The 19591-nt window shown below is 43.8% G+C and overlaps 1 protein-coding gene and 1 long non-coding RNA gene across 2 annotated transcripts; one reads left to right on the top strand and one right to left on the bottom strand.

Annotated features, from left to right (window-relative positions):
• Positions 1-5150: 5150 nt before the first annotated feature.
• LOC147333896 (P2Y purinoceptor 14-like) lies at positions 5151-7206 on the top strand. The gene is made up of 5 exons (XM_086285849.1): positions 5151-5255; positions 5360-5616; positions 5796-5945; positions 5981-5995; positions 6759-7206. Exons 1-5 carry the CDS (start codon positions 5151-5153, stop codon positions 7204-7206), a joined length of 975 nt encoding a protein of 324 aa, XP_086141975.1.
• Positions 6039-6744, bottom strand: LOC147333897 (uncharacterized). Its single transcript, XR_015128578.1, has 3 exons — positions 6602-6744; positions 6311-6524; positions 6039-6229 (listed from the first exon to the last, which is right to left on the bottom strand). It is a non-coding gene; the product is annotated as an uncharacterized LOC147333897 (long non-coding RNA).
• Positions 7207-19591: the final 12385 nt, after the last annotated feature.

Here is a 19591-nt window from a genome sequence, read left to right as displayed (position 1 = left end):
TCTTTCCACAACACGCTAACATGTAGCTTAAACAATCACATTTTTATATCTTGTTTACTTTCTTTCAGTTGTTTTTTTCCAAAACCTGGAGCTGATAAACGATCACCATGTTGTTCTTTGTGACCTGGATTGTGTTGTTAATCTGTGTCACACAGACTGACTATATGTCAGCACTTGTAGCTACCTGCAGCCAGTGTTGGGTAAGTTACTTTAAAAAAGTAATTAATTACTAATTACTAATTACTTAATAAATATTGTATTTAAAACACTTATCTAATTACTGTGTCTGAAAAGTAACTTAATTACTAAATAAGAAAATTTAACTAAATACTTCTTAAAATCCCGATGAACCTTGAGTGGAAAAACAATAGAAATTAAACTCTTTATATACATTTTTTTTAAAGACAGAGACTCTACAGTACGCAGCGGTAGCATCTCTTCCACAATGTAGCCTGCAATCATTTTTTAAGCTCACCTTCAGATGCTTTCTGTGCTGCTGAAGTAAAATCACGTTTTGCTGCTTAGCAGGAGTTGCCGCGGTGATGGATGATGAACAAGGATCGCTCAGAAGGGTTCGTCTATGCTCTCGTGTCAGGCGCTTCGGTAGATTACTCCTGCTATTAACAGCAGCCGATGGTTTTTACATATTACTGTAATGTTCTTGTCTGCTTGTTTCAGAAAAGTGAAGAGACGGGAATATGTCCACTTCATAAAACAGCCACTCGCTTCAGCCGAGTCCAACATCTTCCGCTGTAGAATACGACTGTGCAGCAAACTGGTGCAAAATGACGCGCAGCTGCACTACAACGATGTTAAAGCGGCAGAGTTTACTTCTACGTTTAGAAGACAAATTATTGAAATTAAATAATGATATTCAGCGAGTTTAATTATTTTACAATGTCACGCAAGTACATTGTAAGTAACTGTATTTAAAATACCTAAAAATGAACAGTAATTAGTTACTCTACTTTTTCAGTGGAAAAATAATTTAATTACAGTGACTCACGCGTTACACCCAACACTGCCTGCAGCAATAATAGAATGTTTGCAGATGTAAATGACTTATTATCAGTCACAATCTCTTTAGATAGAAAATAATCTGAAGGTTTTTTATTTTCTTGCTTTATTTATGTGTACATCAACAACATGACATGCGACGCTGAACTGATCAGAAGCGGAGAACTTGTAACCCTCAGTTTTCTAAACTATAGAACACTTAGAAATATCATCAATGTCTTACATTCAGTTCCAACATTGCAACAAACCAAACTGTTTTAAAAATCAGGTCTCAGATTTATTCTGTATAGACCTCAGGCTCCACAGACATGCACACACTGGGAGGGAAAGACAACCCTGAACAGTATGGCTGCTGTGCTTCTGTATGTTTTATGGTTTTGTTTTGTTTCATGTTGTGCATGTACAGCAGCTACTTCCTCATACTCTTTCCACTGAGCTGATGGCTGAGGCTACAGTCAGATTTCTCAACACAAAACTAATAATAGAGTGTGTATAGCTGTGGGAAAGTGTGTGTCTGTCCTGTACGCTGTGGTGAAATATGTGTTATTTTTGCTCTTCTGCTGATAGTTATAAATAAATATAGCTGCAGTGATATCATCTGTAAATCCTCTTTTCATCAACAGCTGGACGTTAAACTTTATCGTAACACCTAGAACATAGGTGTCAAACTGGCCCGCGGGCCTAATTACATTTGGCCCGCGAAGCCATACCAAATTACTATTAGAGCTGGCCTACTGGCATTATACAGCTAATATATATATTGTTTAGTATTAAGCTTTGCTTGTTCCATATTCAGTTTTTCAGAAAAACGTGTCCATAAGAAAAGATTCATTCTTATATCAGGAGGAATAAATATATTTCAATAAATATTAATGTTAGCCTGCGACTTTGTTCCAGTTTTGAATTTTGGCCCACTGTGTATTTGAGTTTGACACCCCTGACCTAGAACAACCACACTGAGCCGTGTGTTAACGTTCAGAGTGAGCACAAGAAGTGGTTTGAATATCTAAGACCTCAGAGTGTCATGAAGGAGGCCGGAGTTCTCAGACTTCTTGTGGTTTGAGGCTTTTTTCTGATTGGCTGCTGTTCAAGTGAAGAGCTTTCAGATTCTAACTTTGGGCTCGGCACTTATAGAGCGCTTTTCTGCTCTATCTGAACACTCAAAGCACTTTTAACTACAAGCCTCATTTAGCCAGTCACACACAAATTCATACGTTTTTTAATCTAAGCATCTTATCTAACATTCAATCGAATCCACCTACATTACAATTGCTAGAAGACCTGCTCTTCCTCCTGAACCTGTATGTTTATAAGAGACAAATGTTGAATACTCCTCCTGAATCATATCTGTTATTAACCTCTGTCTCTCTTCCACAGCATGTCTTTATCCTGCCTTCCTTCTCTCACCCCAACCGGTCGCAGCAGATGGCCCCGCCCCTCCCTGAGCCTGGTTCTGCCGGAGGTTTCTTCCTGTTAAAAGGGAGTTTTTCCTTCCCACTGTTGCCAAAGTGCTTGCTCATAGGGGTCATATGATTGTTGGGTTTTTTCTCTGTATCTATGAAGCGCCTTGAGGCGACTTTTGTCGTGATTTGGCGCTATATAAATACAATTGAATTGAACTGACTTGAATTAAATTATCAAGCTTATAAGTAAACTTTTATTTTTGACTTTTAAATGTGTCCTCAACAGGAAGCATGTAATCATACTCTCAGTGCTCTGTTGGGGTTTCATAGTTCCAATGAGCATAACCAATTTTGGAGGTGTGCTGCCACCTGCTGGCTGCTCCCAGTTGCTGCTCAGGCTGTCCATCTCTGAGAGGACACTGGAGCCATAGCACTTAAATGAAGCTGTGTAATATTAAAGATAAATGTTTATTAAAAGTACCACCAGATCTTAATTATGACTTCAGTGCTGTTCACAGTCAGAAAGTTTGTTTGTGTAGCGAGTAAAAGCCACCGAGTAACCGCTAAGGGCCTCTATACTACTTGTGCAAACTTTCAGGCCCAAAGCTCTTACAGGAACGAGCCCAGAATAAACGGGACAAGAGGGTCAATAACAGTCAGATATGTTAAAATTTATTATTTTAAAAGAAAACACAAAGGGTTTGCAAAAGGACTAAAACATCAAAATGGGAAAGGTCACTAACGACCACAAGATAGTCTTATTGGTGCAACCTGCCAGCAATGCAACTATCACCTGAGGGCTTGCTCTACCCCGGTGGTCCCAGATCGTTGCTTTAAAAGAAACAAATCCACCCCAAATAAATCCGAGCCTGTGAAATGCACTTCACACACGCACAGTTGTTTGTCGCCAGATTCCACGTTTATTTCTAGTTTTCATTTATTATGATAGTCCACAGTCTGACAGCTCCAGTCTCAGCTGATTTCCAGCCTCCCCTCCGCTCCTCTCCTGTCATCAGTCCAACCATCATCAGTCCAAACGCCATCAGCTGTTCTCACCTGCGTCTCCAGCACCGCCCCGTTGAGCTCACTGCACCACTCCTCCCCTGCAGCCGTGCCCGGGACCACACCTCCGCCACAGAGCCCAACAGAACATTTATCGCATGCACTAAGTGTTTTAGTTCAGGCAATAATCAGTGGCACTAAAATCACTCTTAATAAAACTTATTCACTGCAAATCCACACGGAGCACCTCTAAAAAGACCTAATTCCCCTAAGGTAAGAGCCCAGCTCAGGGATTGCACATTGCCCGACTAATATTGCACCAGCCCAGTAGAAATAAAAACAAAACCTGGCATAAAAAACAGTTTAAAAGGTGACCCTACTAAAACCAAAAAGCCAACAAAAAAGAGAAGGAGGAAAAAAAAACAGTGACAAATTCACATGTGCAGCCTGCCCTGCAGGAGGCAGTACAATATAAATTAGATTATAGTGCATAAATATACTTTTTTTTAATGTCAAATATATTAAGTTAACATACCTCCAGCAGACAACTGTGTTTGCTGCACACCTGGCTTATCTTGGCTTATCTTCTAAAATCACTACTAAAAACATCAAATACAATAAACATCAAATACATTTCAACAAATTAAAAAAAAAGCACTAAAAGAGAAACAGCCTTTACCTCGAACCTCTGCTGTAGAGATTTAAAACAACAGCTGCCGGCAGAGCTCACGGGCGCGTCACTGCAACTCCCCCTGGCTTCTGCTCCGCAGCTGCTGAGTGAGCCCTCATCTGGGACTCTCCTCAGCTCTTTCTGGGACAGTGGCGCGGCTGCCCCTCTGTTGGTCTTCCTTTCTTTCTCCCCTTCTTTCCCCCAGTCAAGTCTGTCCCGTATTCAGCAAGTGAAAATAAAATAAACAATAAAGGGTGAATCAAATGGACCATTATGGCAAGGCTGGGATGGTCAATTTGGTAAAGTAAATCCGTTGGGCATCTTTTTTTGCCTTTAGACAACAATTCTGATGGCTAAAGATCCAAACGGGACACAAAAAGAAAAGAAAAAAAAAATGAAATGCCAGTATGAAACTTTGTCCAACATATGTGACTACTTAACACCTCCTTTCTCCGATCCTGTCACGTATGTGAAAGTGACTGTATCATCTATATACACACGCTTTATATATCATCACACAGACTGTGCAGCAATCCCATGTTACAAGCTCTTGTTAAGAAGAACATGTTGTAGACCTGGACATATGCAGACAGGATTATAACCAGTTATATGTTGTTATACATGATACCTTGTAATGCTCAGAGTAAAGAATTGTCTTGGTCCATGTTGAAATGATTGTTACGATTAGACTCGTGAGAGGAAGTGATTCATTTTTGCTTCCATAAATATAAACTGTACATGAAAGATGACATCACTAATGATTTCTATACTTGCATGTTAAGCTCTCAACTTTGCTTTTAATGCTGCAAGACTGTAGGGTGCATCATATAGAAAGCAACCTGAGACAACTGTTGTGAACTGAATTTAGTCAAACTGTCAGAAAAGTCCCCCAGAAAGCTCCATGTATTAACATTACTGTCTTAAAAAGAGATGCAGTAGAGTTCAAAAGAATATTTAAAATGAGTTTGACTTTGTTTTGTTTAACAATAAAATTAGACTATGATGGTAAATCCATTCAAAGAGAGAATAAAGTGGATTTGTTTTTCAGCTGAAGAAGCATGGCTGACTCAAAAAACATGACTTCATCGTTCAACCAGACCTGTGATCCAGTTGTCCTATCACTCAACACTTTCTTTGTACTGGTCTACAGTCTGGTGTTTCTGGTAAGTTTCTAATCTTCAGTGCTGTGTTAGAAATTGCTTTAAGGTTCTCAAAGTACTGTATGTACCAAGGTTCTCATCTCCTCACCCTCTCTCTGTGTCTTCAGGTAGGTTTACTCCTCAATGGCTTCATCCTAAAGTTTTACATTGGTCAAGCTCAGCAGCAGGAGTCAAACAGTTTGATGGTCTACCTGAAGAACCTGACAGCTGCTGACTTCCTGCTCTGCCTCTCTCTGCCACTGCGCATCGCCCACTATGGTAGCAAGTCATTCATCATTCAAAAGGTCTACTGCAGCTTTGGAGCTTCTACTGTCTATGTCAACATTTATGCCAGCATCATATTCATGTGTTATATCGCTGCCAACAGTTAAAGGACCTCTACTGATTTCACACTACAGTTCACGACAGTGTTAATGACTAAAAACCCTAAATTCCAGATGAATGTGCAAACATCTCATTTTAACTTGATAATGACCTTTGCGAATTTGGTACCACTGTGACTGCTTCGTGAAGTTATCTACTGTCTCCTCTGTCTTCTCTCTTCAGGTATCTGAAGATCGTCCATCCTTCAGGAACTCATGTCCTGCAATCACTGCGAACTGCACACATCATCTCCATGGTCACCTGGGTTTGTCTCCTGGCTCCATCAGTTACATACGCCATCGTCTTTTTCATCACCCAGAAACCTCTGACGTTTACCCCCAGCCACTGTGGGTGTTACGGCCGAGAGGGCCCGGCTGTGGGTGTGGACTCAAATGCAGACACAGAGGGAGGCAAACGGGCGTGAACACAGTGCTTTATTTACAAGTGTCTAGTGAAATTACACAACAGGAGACTATGAATGCTATGAATTATGAAATGCTATGAACTGTGAACTGTGAGGCCAAACTGTGAACATGAAACTGAGTGCTATGGCTAGGTGCTGGATTTCACGGATGGAAAAAAGGGGCAGCGGCTTGGATGGAGGTACGCAGTCACTATAATGAGAAGAGACAAGTAGTCAGTGGCAGTCCAGTGAATCACAGCTGCAGGATTAGGCTATGGAGGTTAGGGCTTACGCGTTGCAGGTTTAAAGTGTCATGCGAGGAAGGGGTGTCCAGGGGGTTCCGGGTGAGGAGTGTCCAGAGAGGATCCAGAATATGCGTGGAGTGAGGGACTTGGCAGGGAGGCAGGCAGGTGTAGTCCGATGGTGGAGAGGAAGAAACCAGATGACAGAACCAGCGTCCAGGCGGAGATGAGAGTAGTTCGGGAAACGTGACTGCCAGGTGGGTCCTATGACAAAGAAAAACACGGTGAGGGAAAAGCAGTAGTTGAGGGTTCTCACAAGGGGTTCACAGCCTAGCACTGACATGGGTTAGCAGAAGATCTGGCAGAGGTCTGTTGTGAATGCTGGTCTTATATGCAGGTGACTTGATTGGAACCAGGTGTGGAAGCTGATTGGAGTCTCTGCCTGAAGGTAGAACCCAGCGGAGTGGAAAAACCCCGTGCTCACCCGGACCATGACAGTGGGGCCCTCTTTAGTGTATCGATCAGTCTGTTCTTCAAAATCCTCCACACCCTCTGCACCATCATCTTCCTCTTGGTGTCCATATCCCTGGTCTTCCTTTACTACAGAATCTCCCGCAGGGTGCTGCAGGCACAGCAGAGGCAGCTGGCCTCCTCTGAGAAGCTGGTGAAGTCTCGCAGGAACATGTTGGTGCTGGTCAGCATCTTCTGTGTTTGTTTTGTCCCCTTTCACCTGGTTCGACTTCCTTATGCTTTTCTGTGGAACAGCTGCTCTGTTGGTTCAGTGTTGTACTACCTGAAGGAGGCAGCCATCATGCTGTCAGTTTTCAACATCTGTCTGGACCCTGTTGTTTACTTTTTCCTCTGTAAGACTTTTCGAGCTCAGGTGAGAAAGATGTCCAGCAGAGTCGATGATCCAAACGAACAAGCAAACAGACCAGAAGAGTGAGAGCAGCAACAGCAACAAGTAAAGAAAAGAGCTCAGACATCAACTCAACATTTCATGGAGTGTAAGACTTTTCGGGATCAGGTGAGCCAGAGAATAGTATCCAACAAGCAAACAATAATAGCAAGAGAAGGAAGGAGGAAGTGGACACTGTTACAGCAACAAGTGAAATCAATGAGCTTTAAGGAAAAGTTTGACATTTTATAAAATGTTGATTTACATTTGAGACATTTGTCAGATGAGTTCAGTGAAACCAGTGTCAGGGATTCCAGGTCCTGATTAACCACAGGAGTTTGTACTGAGCTCAGAGATCAATACAAGGCTGAACTCAGCACAAAACCAAACCAAACAACCAAACAACATTAGTGTTTATGTTGTCTGTGTCAGCGTTTGTCTACACAGCTTTTAGGGTGTTCTCATATCCTGCTGATGTAACACAAAATCAAAAATATTTTTTCCTCATTCAAATTACATCAATGAAATCTGATCAAATGCACTTTACATCATCATTACTATGTAATAATGCAAAGATGCAGCACAGTTTCATCAGTTGGGAAGCTGTGATACTCATCTGAGGGTCGGAGAAAAGGAACTATTTTATCTGATGGTCTCAAAATCAGAGCAAAAAAAGGAAAAACATAACAAAAGACCCTGACAGAGGTTAAAAAGAGAAGCTGTTTTAGTGCATAAAAAACAGGTTTAAATAATCCAATCATTTTACATTTTAGACTCAGTTTTTACAGAAATCATAAAATTAAAGCAGATTCATTTTAAATATTACAATTTTTACTTTAATTTTTAATTCTTCTTTCTGTGTGTCATAAATACAATTTTGCAACCACCCAGACTTTTCAGGCATGACTTAATTCTGTTTACACCTCTGGATCCACAGTCAGCCCTGAACAATATGGTCGCTGCGCTCACACATTATTCTAACAGCAGCAGTCACCACTGTGACTACACTGAAGAGGACATAAGCTGTGGCCTCTACATGTCAGCCTCCACCAACCAGATTCAAATTCAATTCAAATTTTATTTGTCACGTACACAGTCATACACAGTACGATATGTAGTGAAATGCTTGGACAACTGCTCGTGACCTAAAGAAAACAAAAAAGGAAAAGGCTATGAATAAGATAGGAAATAAATATGAAAAATTAAAAAGGGTAAATTTAACTAGGAAGGAATAAAATATAAATTAAGGTTAAAAATGAAATAACTGTACAACACAAATTAGAATGAAGGGTAAATTTAACTGGGAAGAATAAGATAAAGATAAATATATAAATTAAAGTTGAAAATAAAATAACTGTACAACAAAATACACAATACACAATATAGAACTATATAAGAATGTATGAAGAAATCTAAATATAAATAAATATATACACAATAACAGCAGCTGTACAAGTATTAACCGGAAATGAAGAATATAGTGACCAGTGTTGTGCAAAACCAAAGTCCAGAAAGTCCAGTGTGTGTGTAAGAACCATATGTGTGGGTCAGTACTGTGTGGTGGTGTGATTGAGAGACCGTATCGCCTGCGGGAAGAAGCTCCTCCTCAGTCTCTCTGTGTTGGTCTTCAGGGAGCGGAATCGCTTTCCTGACCTCAACAGAGAGAACAGTCTGTTGTTGGGATGGCTGAGGTCTTTCACGATCTTCCTGGCCTTGGTCCAGCACCGCCTGCTGTAGATTGAGTGCAGGTCAGGGAGCTCGGAGCGGATGGTGCGCTCAGCTGATCGCACAACCCTCTGTAGAGCTCGTCTGTCCTGCATGGTGCTGTTTCCGAACCAGGTTAAGATGTTTCCCGCCAGGATGCTCTCTATGGTGCACGAGTAAAAGTTCCTGAGCACCTTGGAGAGCAGTTGGAAGTCTCTCAAGCGTCTGAGGTGGTAGAGACGCTGACGGGCCTTTTTCACCACGGTGTTGATGTGACAGGACCATGACAGGTCCTGCGTGATGTGAACTCCGAGGTATTTGAAGCTGTCCACTCTCTCCACTGGGCACTCGTTGATGACGGGGGTCTGGTAGTTCCTCTCCTGCTTAGTGCTGAAGTCCACTATCAGCTCCTTTGTCTTACTGGCGTTTAGAAGGAGGTTGTTCCTCTGGCACCAGTTCTCCAGATTCCTAATCTCCTTCAGGTAGGCCGTCTCGTTGTTATCAGAGATCAGGCCCACCACGACGGTGTCGTCAGCAAACTTGATGATGGTGGTGGAGCTGGTAGTGGCCACACAGTCATATGTGTACAAAGAGTACAGCAGGGGGCTCAGAACACACCCCTGGGGGGCTCCAGTGCTGAGAGTGGTGGAGGCTGAGACATGTCCGCCCATCCTTACTGCCTGTGGTCTGCCAGTTAGGAAGTTGGAGATCCACTGACACATAGATGAGCTGAGTCCCAGATGCTCCAGCTTGGTGGTGAGTGTGGAGGGAATTATGGTGTTAAATGCAGAGCTGTAGTCTATGAAGAGCATTTTAACATAATTCCCCCTTCTAGTGTCCAAGTGAGTGAGTGATGTGTGGAGGAGATGAGAGATGGCATCGTCTGTGGAACGATTTGGACGGTAAGCGAACTGTAGTGGGTCCAGTGTGTCTGGTAGTGAAGAAATGATGAAGTCTCTGACCAGGCGTTCAAAGCACTTCATCACTACTGAGGTGAGGGCTACAGGGCGATAGTCATTGAGAGAAGCAGGGTGGGGTTTCTTCGGGACAGGAACAATGATGGACTCTTTGAAGCATGTGGGGATCACCGACTGAGATAAAGAGATGTTGAATATCTCAGTGAACACAGGAGCTAGCTGGTATGCGCAGTCTCTTAGGATACGACCTGGGATGCCGTCTGGTCCTGCTGCTTTCCTGGTGTTCACTCTCTTGAAGGCTCTCCTTACTTCATGCTCGGAGATGACGAGCACGTTTCCGGTGCTGGCAGTATCTTCCTGTCTGCAGCCGTTAGCGCCGCTAACACTAGCATTGTTGGAGACCTTAGCTGCAGCCTCGAAGCGAGCATAGAAAGTGTTCAGCTTGTCTGCCAGAGTCACGGCCGCGTTCGTCATACCGGTTGTTGGTGCTTTATAGTCCGTTATTGTCCTTTCAATTCACAGTTCACAGATTCACAGTTCAAACTAAGAGTCTTGAGTGAGCTCATGATCTAATCAGTCCTCACGGGACAGTTAATATCTCTACAAAACTCTTTAACTTCACTTTATCAGTTACATAGATTGAACAACAGTAATGCATTAGAGCGTCTATTTATATGTTTGTATGATGTGCACGTATAACCACAGCAGCTATTTCCTGCTCCTGCTACAGCAAGACTTCTCATCACAGAGTTAATAATAAAGTGTATCTAGTGTTATAAAGTGTGTGTCTCTGTTTGGTACCTTGTGTTTTAATATCTGTTGTTATTTATGAACAGGAAAGATGATCATAGAGCTGCAGGAACCTGGTGACACTTACTAACATTTAGGTTTTTAAATGATGATTCATGGGGCGTCTGTGCTGTATTATCTCAGCCAGGGTTTTATTCACATAAATAAAAAAAGCAAAACAAAATTAAACCTCTTCTGAAAAATATCAGCTAAAATAAATACAGTGGCTGAAGCAGCCCAACACAGAAATGACCAGAAATCACACTGCCTGTATCTAATAACATGAGCTGGTGTATTTTAGTGTTGACCATGACTTGACAAGATTTTTTTTTTTGTGGATCATATTTAGGCTACTTTGTGGTATCACTCCACTAAATGCTCATGCTAAGAGATCTTTTTAAAAAAGGTGTCCTGTCTTTTTCATCATATGATCTGTAACGACGCTCAGTGTGAGCTCAGGGAGTGGTTTGAAAGTCTAAGACCTTGGAGCGTCATGAAGGAGGCCAGAGTTCTCAGCCTTCCTGTGGTTTGCAGCTTTTTTCTGATTGGCTGCTTTTTAAGTGAAGAGCTTTTCGAACTGCTGATTAAAATTATTTTTAGATTTGGTCTGTAATATCTTTGGCCTTACACTTTAACACAAAACCAGACATATGCATATGTTACCTTTTGAAAACAATAGTATGTGAGTGTGTGACCGATGCTTATGAAAATCCACATACCCACCCATTCATTGATTTGTTCCTCCAACATTAAACACACACCCAGAAACCAGATGTGAGCTGAGGAGTCATAGGATGAGTTCTGAAGATAAATGGATCATCTCAGCTAAACTGGCAAAGTGGTTGTCTTGGTGTACTTCCTGCAACCTTCTGAGATCTCCGCTCATCTTCCCTCCTTATAAGATGAGATAAGATAAGATAAGATAAGATAAAACTTTATTAATGCCTCGGGTGGGTTCCTCTGGGAAATTCGGTTTCCAAAAGCACAGCACCGACAGAAGTTACAGAGTTACAGAATATTATATATATACACTCAACAAAAATATAAACGCAACACTTTTGTTTTTGCTCCCATCCCCCATGGGATGGACGTAGAGACCTAAAATTCATTCCAGATACACAATATAACCATCCCTCCCAAACAGTGGTCACAAATCAGTCCAAATGTGTGGTAGTGGGCACATCTGCCATATTGAGATAATCCATCCCACCTCACAGGTGTGCCACATCAGGATGCTGATCTGACATCATGAGTAGTGCACAGGTGTACCTCAGACTGCCCACAACAAAAGGCCACCCTGGAATGTGCAGTTTTGTCTCACAGCAAAATGCCACAGATGCCACAAGCAATGAGGGAGCGTGCAATTGGCATGCTGACAGCAGGAATGTCAACCAGATCTGTCGCCCGTGCATTGAATGTTCATTTCTCAACCATAAGCCGTCTCCACAGGCGTTTCAGAGAATATGGCAGCACATCCAACCGGCCTGACAACCGCAGACCTCGTGTAACCACACCAGCCCAGGACCTCCACATCCAGTAGGTTCACCTCCAAGATCGTCTGAGACCAGCCACCCAGACAGCTGCTGGAACAATTGGTTTGCACAACCAAACAATTTCTGCACAAACTGTCAGAAACCGTCTCAGGGACGCTCAACTGCATGCCCGTCATCCTCATCGGGGTCTTGACCTGACTCCAGCTCGTCGACGTAACAGACTTGTGTGGGCAAATGCTCACATTCGATGGCGTCTGGCACGTTGGAGAGGTGTGCGCTTCACGGATGAATCATGGTTCACATTGTTCAGGGCAGATGGCAGCTGAGAATGTCCCAGTTCTTGCATGGCCAGCATACTCACCGGACATGTCACCCATTGAGCATGTTCGGGATGTGCTTGACCGGCGTATACGACAGCGTGTACCAGTTCCCACGAATATCCAACAACCTCGCACAGCCGTTGAAGTGGAGTGGACCAACATTCCACAGGCCACACTTGACAATCTGATAGACTCCATGCGATGATGTGTTGCACTGCATGAGGCAAATGGTGGTCACACCAGATACTGACCGGTTCTGGGTCCCCAGACCCCCAATAGCGCAAAAAACTGCACATTCCAGGGTGGCCTTTTGTTGTGGGCAGTCTGAGGTACACCTGTGCACTACTCATGATGTCAGATCAGCATCCTGATGTGGCACACCTGTGAGGTGGGATGGATTATCTCAATATAGCAGATGTGCCCACTACCACACATTTGGACTGATTTGTGACCACTGTTTGGGAGGGATGGTTATATTGTGTATCTGGAATGAATTTTAGGCCTCTACGTCCATCCCATGGGGAATGGGAGCAGTAACAAAGGTGTTGCGTTTATATTTTTGTTGAGTGTATATACACACACATATATAAATGCAGAGACATATATAAATAAAATATACAAAGGGGATAAATAGAATAAATAGGAATAAAAATAAAAATACAAGTGAATTGCACATTTCAAGTATTGAGGTCTATTGCACCGTTGACTGTTAACAAAAGTATTGCACAGTGAAGTGAAGAGGCACTACAGCTTAGTTGTTCCCCCCTCCTTTGTCCTCCTGTCTCCCCTCCCTCTCCCCTCCAGAGAGGAGTTAAACAGTCTGATGGCGTGTGGGACAAAGGAGTTTTTAAGTCTGTTAGTTCTTGTCTTGGGGAGAAGCAACCTGTCACTGAACAGACTCTTCTGGTTGTTACAGTTTTTTCTGATTGCTTAAGCACATTTTTTGTAACTATTGGCTAATTTTGCAAAACTCTTCACACAAATAAGAAAACCTGTCACCCAATAATCAAAACATTGTAGTTCTCTTGCAAAAGCAAACACAGCTAGATTAACTCTTCACACCTTCGTAAAAATGGTGTTTCCGTATCAAACAGTACACACAAGCCATCATCTACTAAGCACACAATGCGCCAACTGCACACTGATGGTATGAATACAAAACACATCTGGCTTTTGCTTTCTCTGTGCACAAGGTAGGCTATGTCAGTTTGAGCTCATACTTTTGTCATAGATCCATAAGCATAGAGGGATCCAAACTTCAAGTACTGGTGTTTATTCAAACACATCAAAACAAACACAAGTGTTTATTTCCAAGTATAGGATTATTTGCAATCGCCATAATGACTATATGGGTTACTTGGTCTGCAGTGAACATGCTTCCTCTGCCCCCAGCATCTGGTCATCTAGCAATTTTGTAAAGTAACAATTTCAGTATTTTTACATCAATGGTATTGGTGTGTTTCTCATTGGCATATGGCAGTGCTACAAATCTTTGTGCGAAGTGACTGTACTAACCGATTCTCATTTCAAGATGTCCTTATGGTGCTTGCTACAGTGTAGCGGCTCGAGTTAGGGTGGACCTGTTGGCCAGCTACCCTCAGGGTCATTCCACGGTTGATTACATGGTCCACTATTGTAGCTCTGATGTCATCAGCAATTCTATTTCTTACTCTTCCTACCCTTCCTCTCCCCCCTCCTCATCTTCCTCTCCTCCCTCCTCATCTTCCTCTTGCTCCTCCTTGTCCTTGTCGTCCTCTTCATCCTACTTCTTCACCTCCACGTCCTCTTCCTCGGCCTCCTCTTCTTCTCACTCTTTCTGCTCCCTCCATTGTACTCCGCACACACAGCTTACCTGTATTATAGTGCTTAGGCTGATTGCAAAGTGAACTAATTATCTAAAAAAGTTTTCACATGTGAAAGTGTGCCAGACAGTTGGCAGATTAGTGTTAATGATAGCCATACATGTGTATACTTTTGCTAGGAGTGTGTTGGAAATTTGGTAATTGAGTGTTGTGCAGTGAATTGTGCCTACAGTTTTGCAAAGTGTGTGTTACAAAATTGCAAACTGAGTGCAAAGCAGTTTTTGTGCTTTTAGTTTTGCAAACTCAGTGAGTGGTTTTGCTATAAGTCTGAATAGTTTTGGAGATTGTGCTACAGGAATCACAGTTAGGGTTTAAGCATTCAGAAAAAACTGTAATGGCCATGTGCAGAGGATCAGAATCAGAATACTTTATTGATCCCTGGGGGAAATTATTTTTTGTTACAGTGCTCCATTTTAAACCAACATTAAGACAAGACAGACAATACGCTAACTAAGAATAGTACAATATATACATATATATACATACATACATACATAAGTCACTTATAAATAAATATTTGGAAAAGAAACATGTGTAGTTGTAGCAGCAAACAGTGTGTTAAGTGGATGCGTTGTACAGGGAGATGGCCACAGGCAGGAATGATTTCCTGTGTCGTTCAGTGGTGCTTTTCGGTAATCTCAGTCTCTCACTGAACGAGCTCCTGTGACTGACCAACATGTCATGGAGTGGGTGGGAGGTGTTATCCAACATTGTCTTTATCTTGGACAGCATCCGCCTCTCCGACACCACCTTGAGGGAGTCCAGCTCCATCCCCACAACATTGCTGGCCTTACGGATCAGTTTATTAAGTCTGTTGGCATCTGCGACCCTCAGCCTGCTCCCCCAGCATGCAACAGCATAGAGGATCGCACTGGCCACCACAGACTCATAGAAAATCCTCAGCATTTTCTGGCAGATGTTGAAGTACCTCAGTCGCCTCAAAAAATAGAGACGACTCTGGCCCTTCCTGTAAAGTGCTGTGGTGTTTTTAGCCCAGTCCAGTTTATTGTCAATGTGTACTCCAAGGTATTTATAGTCCTCCACAATGTCAACACTGACCCCCTGGATTGAAACAGGGGTCAAGTGTTTCCTGGTCTTCCTGAAGTCCACGATCAGTTCCTTGGTCTTTGCCACGTTGAGCTGCAGATGATTCTGCTCACACCACGTGACAAAGGAGTCGACCACAGCCCGGTACTCTGTCTCATCATCCCTGCTGATGCATCCAACCACCGCAGAGTCATCAGAAAACTTCTGAAGATGGCAGGTCTCTGTGCAGTGGCTGAAGTCTGTGGTGTAGAGGGTGAAGAGGAAGGGGGAGAGGACAGTCCCCTGTGGTGCCCCTGTGTTGCTAATCACCTTGTCAGACACACACTGTGGGAGACGTACATATTGTGGTCTTCCTGTCAGGTAATCAACAATCCAGGACACCAGAGAAGCATCCACCTGCATCGCTGCTAACTTATCACCCAGGAGGGTCGGCCTGATGGTGTTGAAAGCACTGGAAAAGTCAAAAAACATGACCCTCACAGTGCTCGCCGGCTGGTCCAGATGGGTGTAGACACGATTGAGCAGGTAGATGATGGCGTCCTCTGTTCCGAGACGAGGCTGATAAGCGAACTGAAGGGGATCCAGATGTGGTCTTACTATGGGTCGCAGCTGGTCCAGGATGAGCCTTTCCAGGGTCTTCATGATGTGGGAGGTCAGTGCCACGGGCCTGTAATCCTGGGGGCCACTGGGACGAGGCGTCTTTGGTACAGGGACGAGGCATGATGTCTTCCACATCACCGGGACCCTCTGCAGACTCAGACTCAGCATAAACAGTTTATGAAAGACTCCACACAGCTGGGGGGCACAGGCCTTGAGGACAAGGGGACTCACTCCGTCTGGTCCAGCAGACTTGCCTGAGTGAAGTCTCCTCATTTGCATCTCAACCTGGTATTGAGTGAAGGTGATGGGTGGGGGAGGGGTGTCAGGAATCTCACAGGAGGCAACATGTGAAGAGAGAGGCTGGCACAGTGGTGTGGCTCTGGATTCCAGGCTGACTGCAGGTGAGGTTGTGCGGGTGGGAGCAGACACTGTGGTGTCGAATCTATTGAAAAACAGATTCAACTCATCGGCTCTATTCTCACCTCCCTCAGCTCCCCTGCTGTTGGTTGGCCTGAATCCAGTGATGGTCTTCATGCCCCTCCACACCTCTCTCATGCTGTTCTGCTGGAGTTTCCACTCCAGCTTCCTCCTGTAATTGTCCTTAGCCTCTCTGATCTTGTCCTTTAGTAACACCTGGACCTTCCTCACCTCCTCTTTGTTGCCCCCTCTGAAAGCCCTCTTCTTGTTGTTGAGGAGGGCTTTGATGTCCTTAGTCACCCACGGCTTGTTATTTGGGTAACAATGAACAGTCTGAGCTGGAACAATGGAGTCGGTGCAGAAAGTTATGTAGTCTGTGATACACTCAGTAAGCCCATTGATGTCCTCGGCGTGAGGCTCACAGAGTGTTTCCCAGTCGGTCACCTCGAAACAGCCCTGTAGTTCCGCTATTGCCTCCTCTGACCACCTCCTAACAGTCCTGGTGGTCACAGGTTCCCTCCTCACAATTGGCACATAGCGGGGGGTGAGGTGAATCAGGTTATGATCTGACCTACCAAGTGGGGGGAGGGAGGAGGAGCTGTATGCATCCTTGACGTTAGCATACAGTAAGTCTAAAGTTTTCTCTCCCCTGGTGGGACAGTCCACATATTGTTTGAATGTTGGTAGTGTATTGTCCAGTGATACATGGTTGAAGTCACCCGAGATCACAATAAAGGCACTCGGGTGCTGAGTCTGTAGCCGAGCTATGGCAGAGTGGATAGTGTCACATGCAGCTGTGGGGTTAGCAGAGGGGGGAACATAAACAGCCACCAAGATGACGTGAGAGAATTCCCTGGGTAAATAATACGGCCTGAGTCCAACAGCACACAGTTCAGTGTCCGGGCAACAAATCCTTTCTTTGATTGTTATGTTGGCAGGGTTACACCACCGGTTGTTAACTAAAACAGCAAGCCCACCTCCTTTACGCTTACCGCTAGCGATGCTGTCCCTGTCCGCCCGAACAGTGTGGAAGCCTTCCACGGAAGCATTCTCATCGGGAATGACCTGGTGCAGCCATGATTCGGTGAAACACATCAGGCTACACTCTCGGTATTCCCTCTGACTCCGTACCAGTGCTGAGAGCTCGTCGATTTTACTTGCCAACGATCGCACATTTCCCATCACGATAGACGGCAGACACGGTTTAAACCTCCTCCTCGCTTCGAGCCTCCGCTGTCTCACCGTCACCTTTTTTCTTCTCTTCTGTCCTTGACCTCTGCATCCCCGATGTGTTTTCCTCCAAATTTCAGCTGGTACTTCTGCGGGCACTTCTGCGGGCCTGGCTAGCGAGCCGGCCGGCATCAGGGCGATCAGCTGATCTCTGGAGTATACAGTCCGTGCGTGTAGGAGATGTGCCGCGGTCCCGTTCCATGATAAAAGTAACAGTTCCACGGCCACCAGAAGAACAAAAACTCTCTCAATCCACATGATTGAGTAAGAGATAGAAAACGGAGGAAAATACAAGTCAGAAAAAAAAAAGAATACGTAATAAAAAAGAGCTAAACTAAGAGAAAAGCAGGAGCGACTGTAACAGGCTGCACGCTGGTTGGCGCATGCGCACCCAGCATTGTTCATAATGTCCAGCAGTTTTTTTAGTGTCTTTTTCTCTGCCACTGTCAGCAGATTGTCCAGCTTCATGCCGACCACAGAGCTAGCCTTCCTGATCAGTTTCTCCAGCCTGGATGAGTCCTTCTTTGTTTCTTATTGACGAAACAGTCTGCACCACCTATAGAAACATAGAGAAAACCTGGACTGGAACACTGGTCTGACTCGAGTCAACACTCTACTGAGTAAAAGAGAAAAGAAGAAGAGAAATGGCTTGATGTTTTGTGTTAGGAGAACGTGGTTAGATGAGTTTAAGTGAAGAATTGGACAATAAATAGAATGAATAAATAAAGAAGTAAAATAAATAAATAAAAAAGAATCAAGTCATATATGTCAGTAGCTGCCTGGTTAAGATAAGATGAGAGATAAGATAAGATGACCTTTATTAGTCCCACAGGTGGGAAATTTGTTTTGTTACAGCAAAGGTGCAAAGTTATGTAGCAGAAATTAGAAAACACTGGAATGCAATAAAATACAATAGAATAAAATAAAATACTATATACAACAGAATAAAATAGAATAATATATACAATAGAATAAAATAGAAATACAAACACTATATACAACTGAGTAGGAAAATACAAAAATACAACTTTGTCAGAAGAAGAATTGCACATATAGCAGACTTATTGCACGTGTGAGGGTTTGATCAGCTGCAAAAGTCTTTGTTGTGGAGTCTGACAGCAGTGGGGAGGAAAGACCTGCAAAATCTCTCTGTCCCACAACGTGGGTGCCACAGTCTCCCACTGAAGGAGCTGCTCAGTGCTGTTTCCTGCATGGGGTGGGAGATGTTGTCCAACAGGGATGAAATCTTACCCACCATTCTCCTGTCACTCACCACCTCCACTGGGTCCAGAGGGCATCCTAGAACAGAGCTGGCCCTTCTGATCAGCCTGTTCAGTCTCTTCCTGTCCCCAGCAGAGATGCTGCCCCAGCAGACCACACCATAGAAGATGGCTGAGGCCACCACAGAGTCATAGAAGGTCTTCAGGAGTGGGCCCTCCACTCCAAACGACCTGAGTCTCCGCAGCAGGTACAGCCTGCTCTGCCCTTTCCTGTCGAGGGCGTCTGAGTTATGAGTCCAGTCCAGTTTGTTGTTCAGATGAACACCAAGGTACCTGTAGCTGTCCACAGCCTCAATGTCCATACCTTGGATGTTCAGTGGTTGCAGTGGAGGATGTTTGTGCCTGCGGAAGTCTACCACCAGCTCCTTGGTTTTACTGGCGTTGATCTGGAGGTAGTTCAGCTGGCACCAGTCCACAAAGTCTTGGGTCAGTCCTCTGTACTCCTTGTCGTCCCCATCAGTGATGAGGCTGACTATTGCAGAGTCATCAGAGAACTTCTGCAGGACATAACCAGAACTTCTGGTTATGAGAAGAGCAACTAATAAACCTAAACATTACATCAAAGTACCACGAGTGCAGCTCAGTGATGTTTCATTTTTAACACTAGGCCGATGTTTCATAGACAGACTGCTCTACCAAACTGCACACTTCCTGCTGGGTCTCTTTCACAAAAGTTTTAATTTGAAACTAAGGGAGGAAGCAATTTTATTCATGGTACTGTGACATTGTGGGTCAGCTGATGTGATTTTTATTTTCTCATAAACTGGGGAAGTC

This window comes from Aulonocara sp. 'chitande type north' Nkhata Bay, linkage group LG3 (genome assembly GCF_057382095.1).
Source record: "Aulonocara sp. 'chitande type north' Nkhata Bay isolate Kocher_YH1m ecotype deep benthic linkage group LG3, A_spYH_male_GT1.1, whole genome shotgun sequence".
Lineage (NCBI taxonomy): Eukaryota > Metazoa > Chordata > Actinopteri > Cichliformes > Cichlidae > Aulonocara > Aulonocara sp. 'chitande type north' Nkhata Bay.
This window is presented reverse-complemented; position numbering and strand designations above follow the sequence as displayed.

Excerpts from the sequence above, each read along its gene's own strand:
- LOC147333896 (XM_086285849.1), top strand. The coding sequence starts at position 5,151 with ATGGCTGACTCAAAAAACATGACTTCATCGTTCAACCAGACCTGTGAT. Across the intron at positions 5,256-5,359 it reads TCTACAGTCTGGTGTTTCTG|GTAGGTTTACTCCTCAATGG; the intron begins GTAAGTTTCTAA and ends CTGTGTCTTCAG. Across the intron at positions 5,617-5,795 it reads ATGTGTTATATCGCTGCCAA|CAGGTATCTGAAGATCGTCC; the intron begins CAGTTAAAGGAC and ends GTCTTCTCTCTT.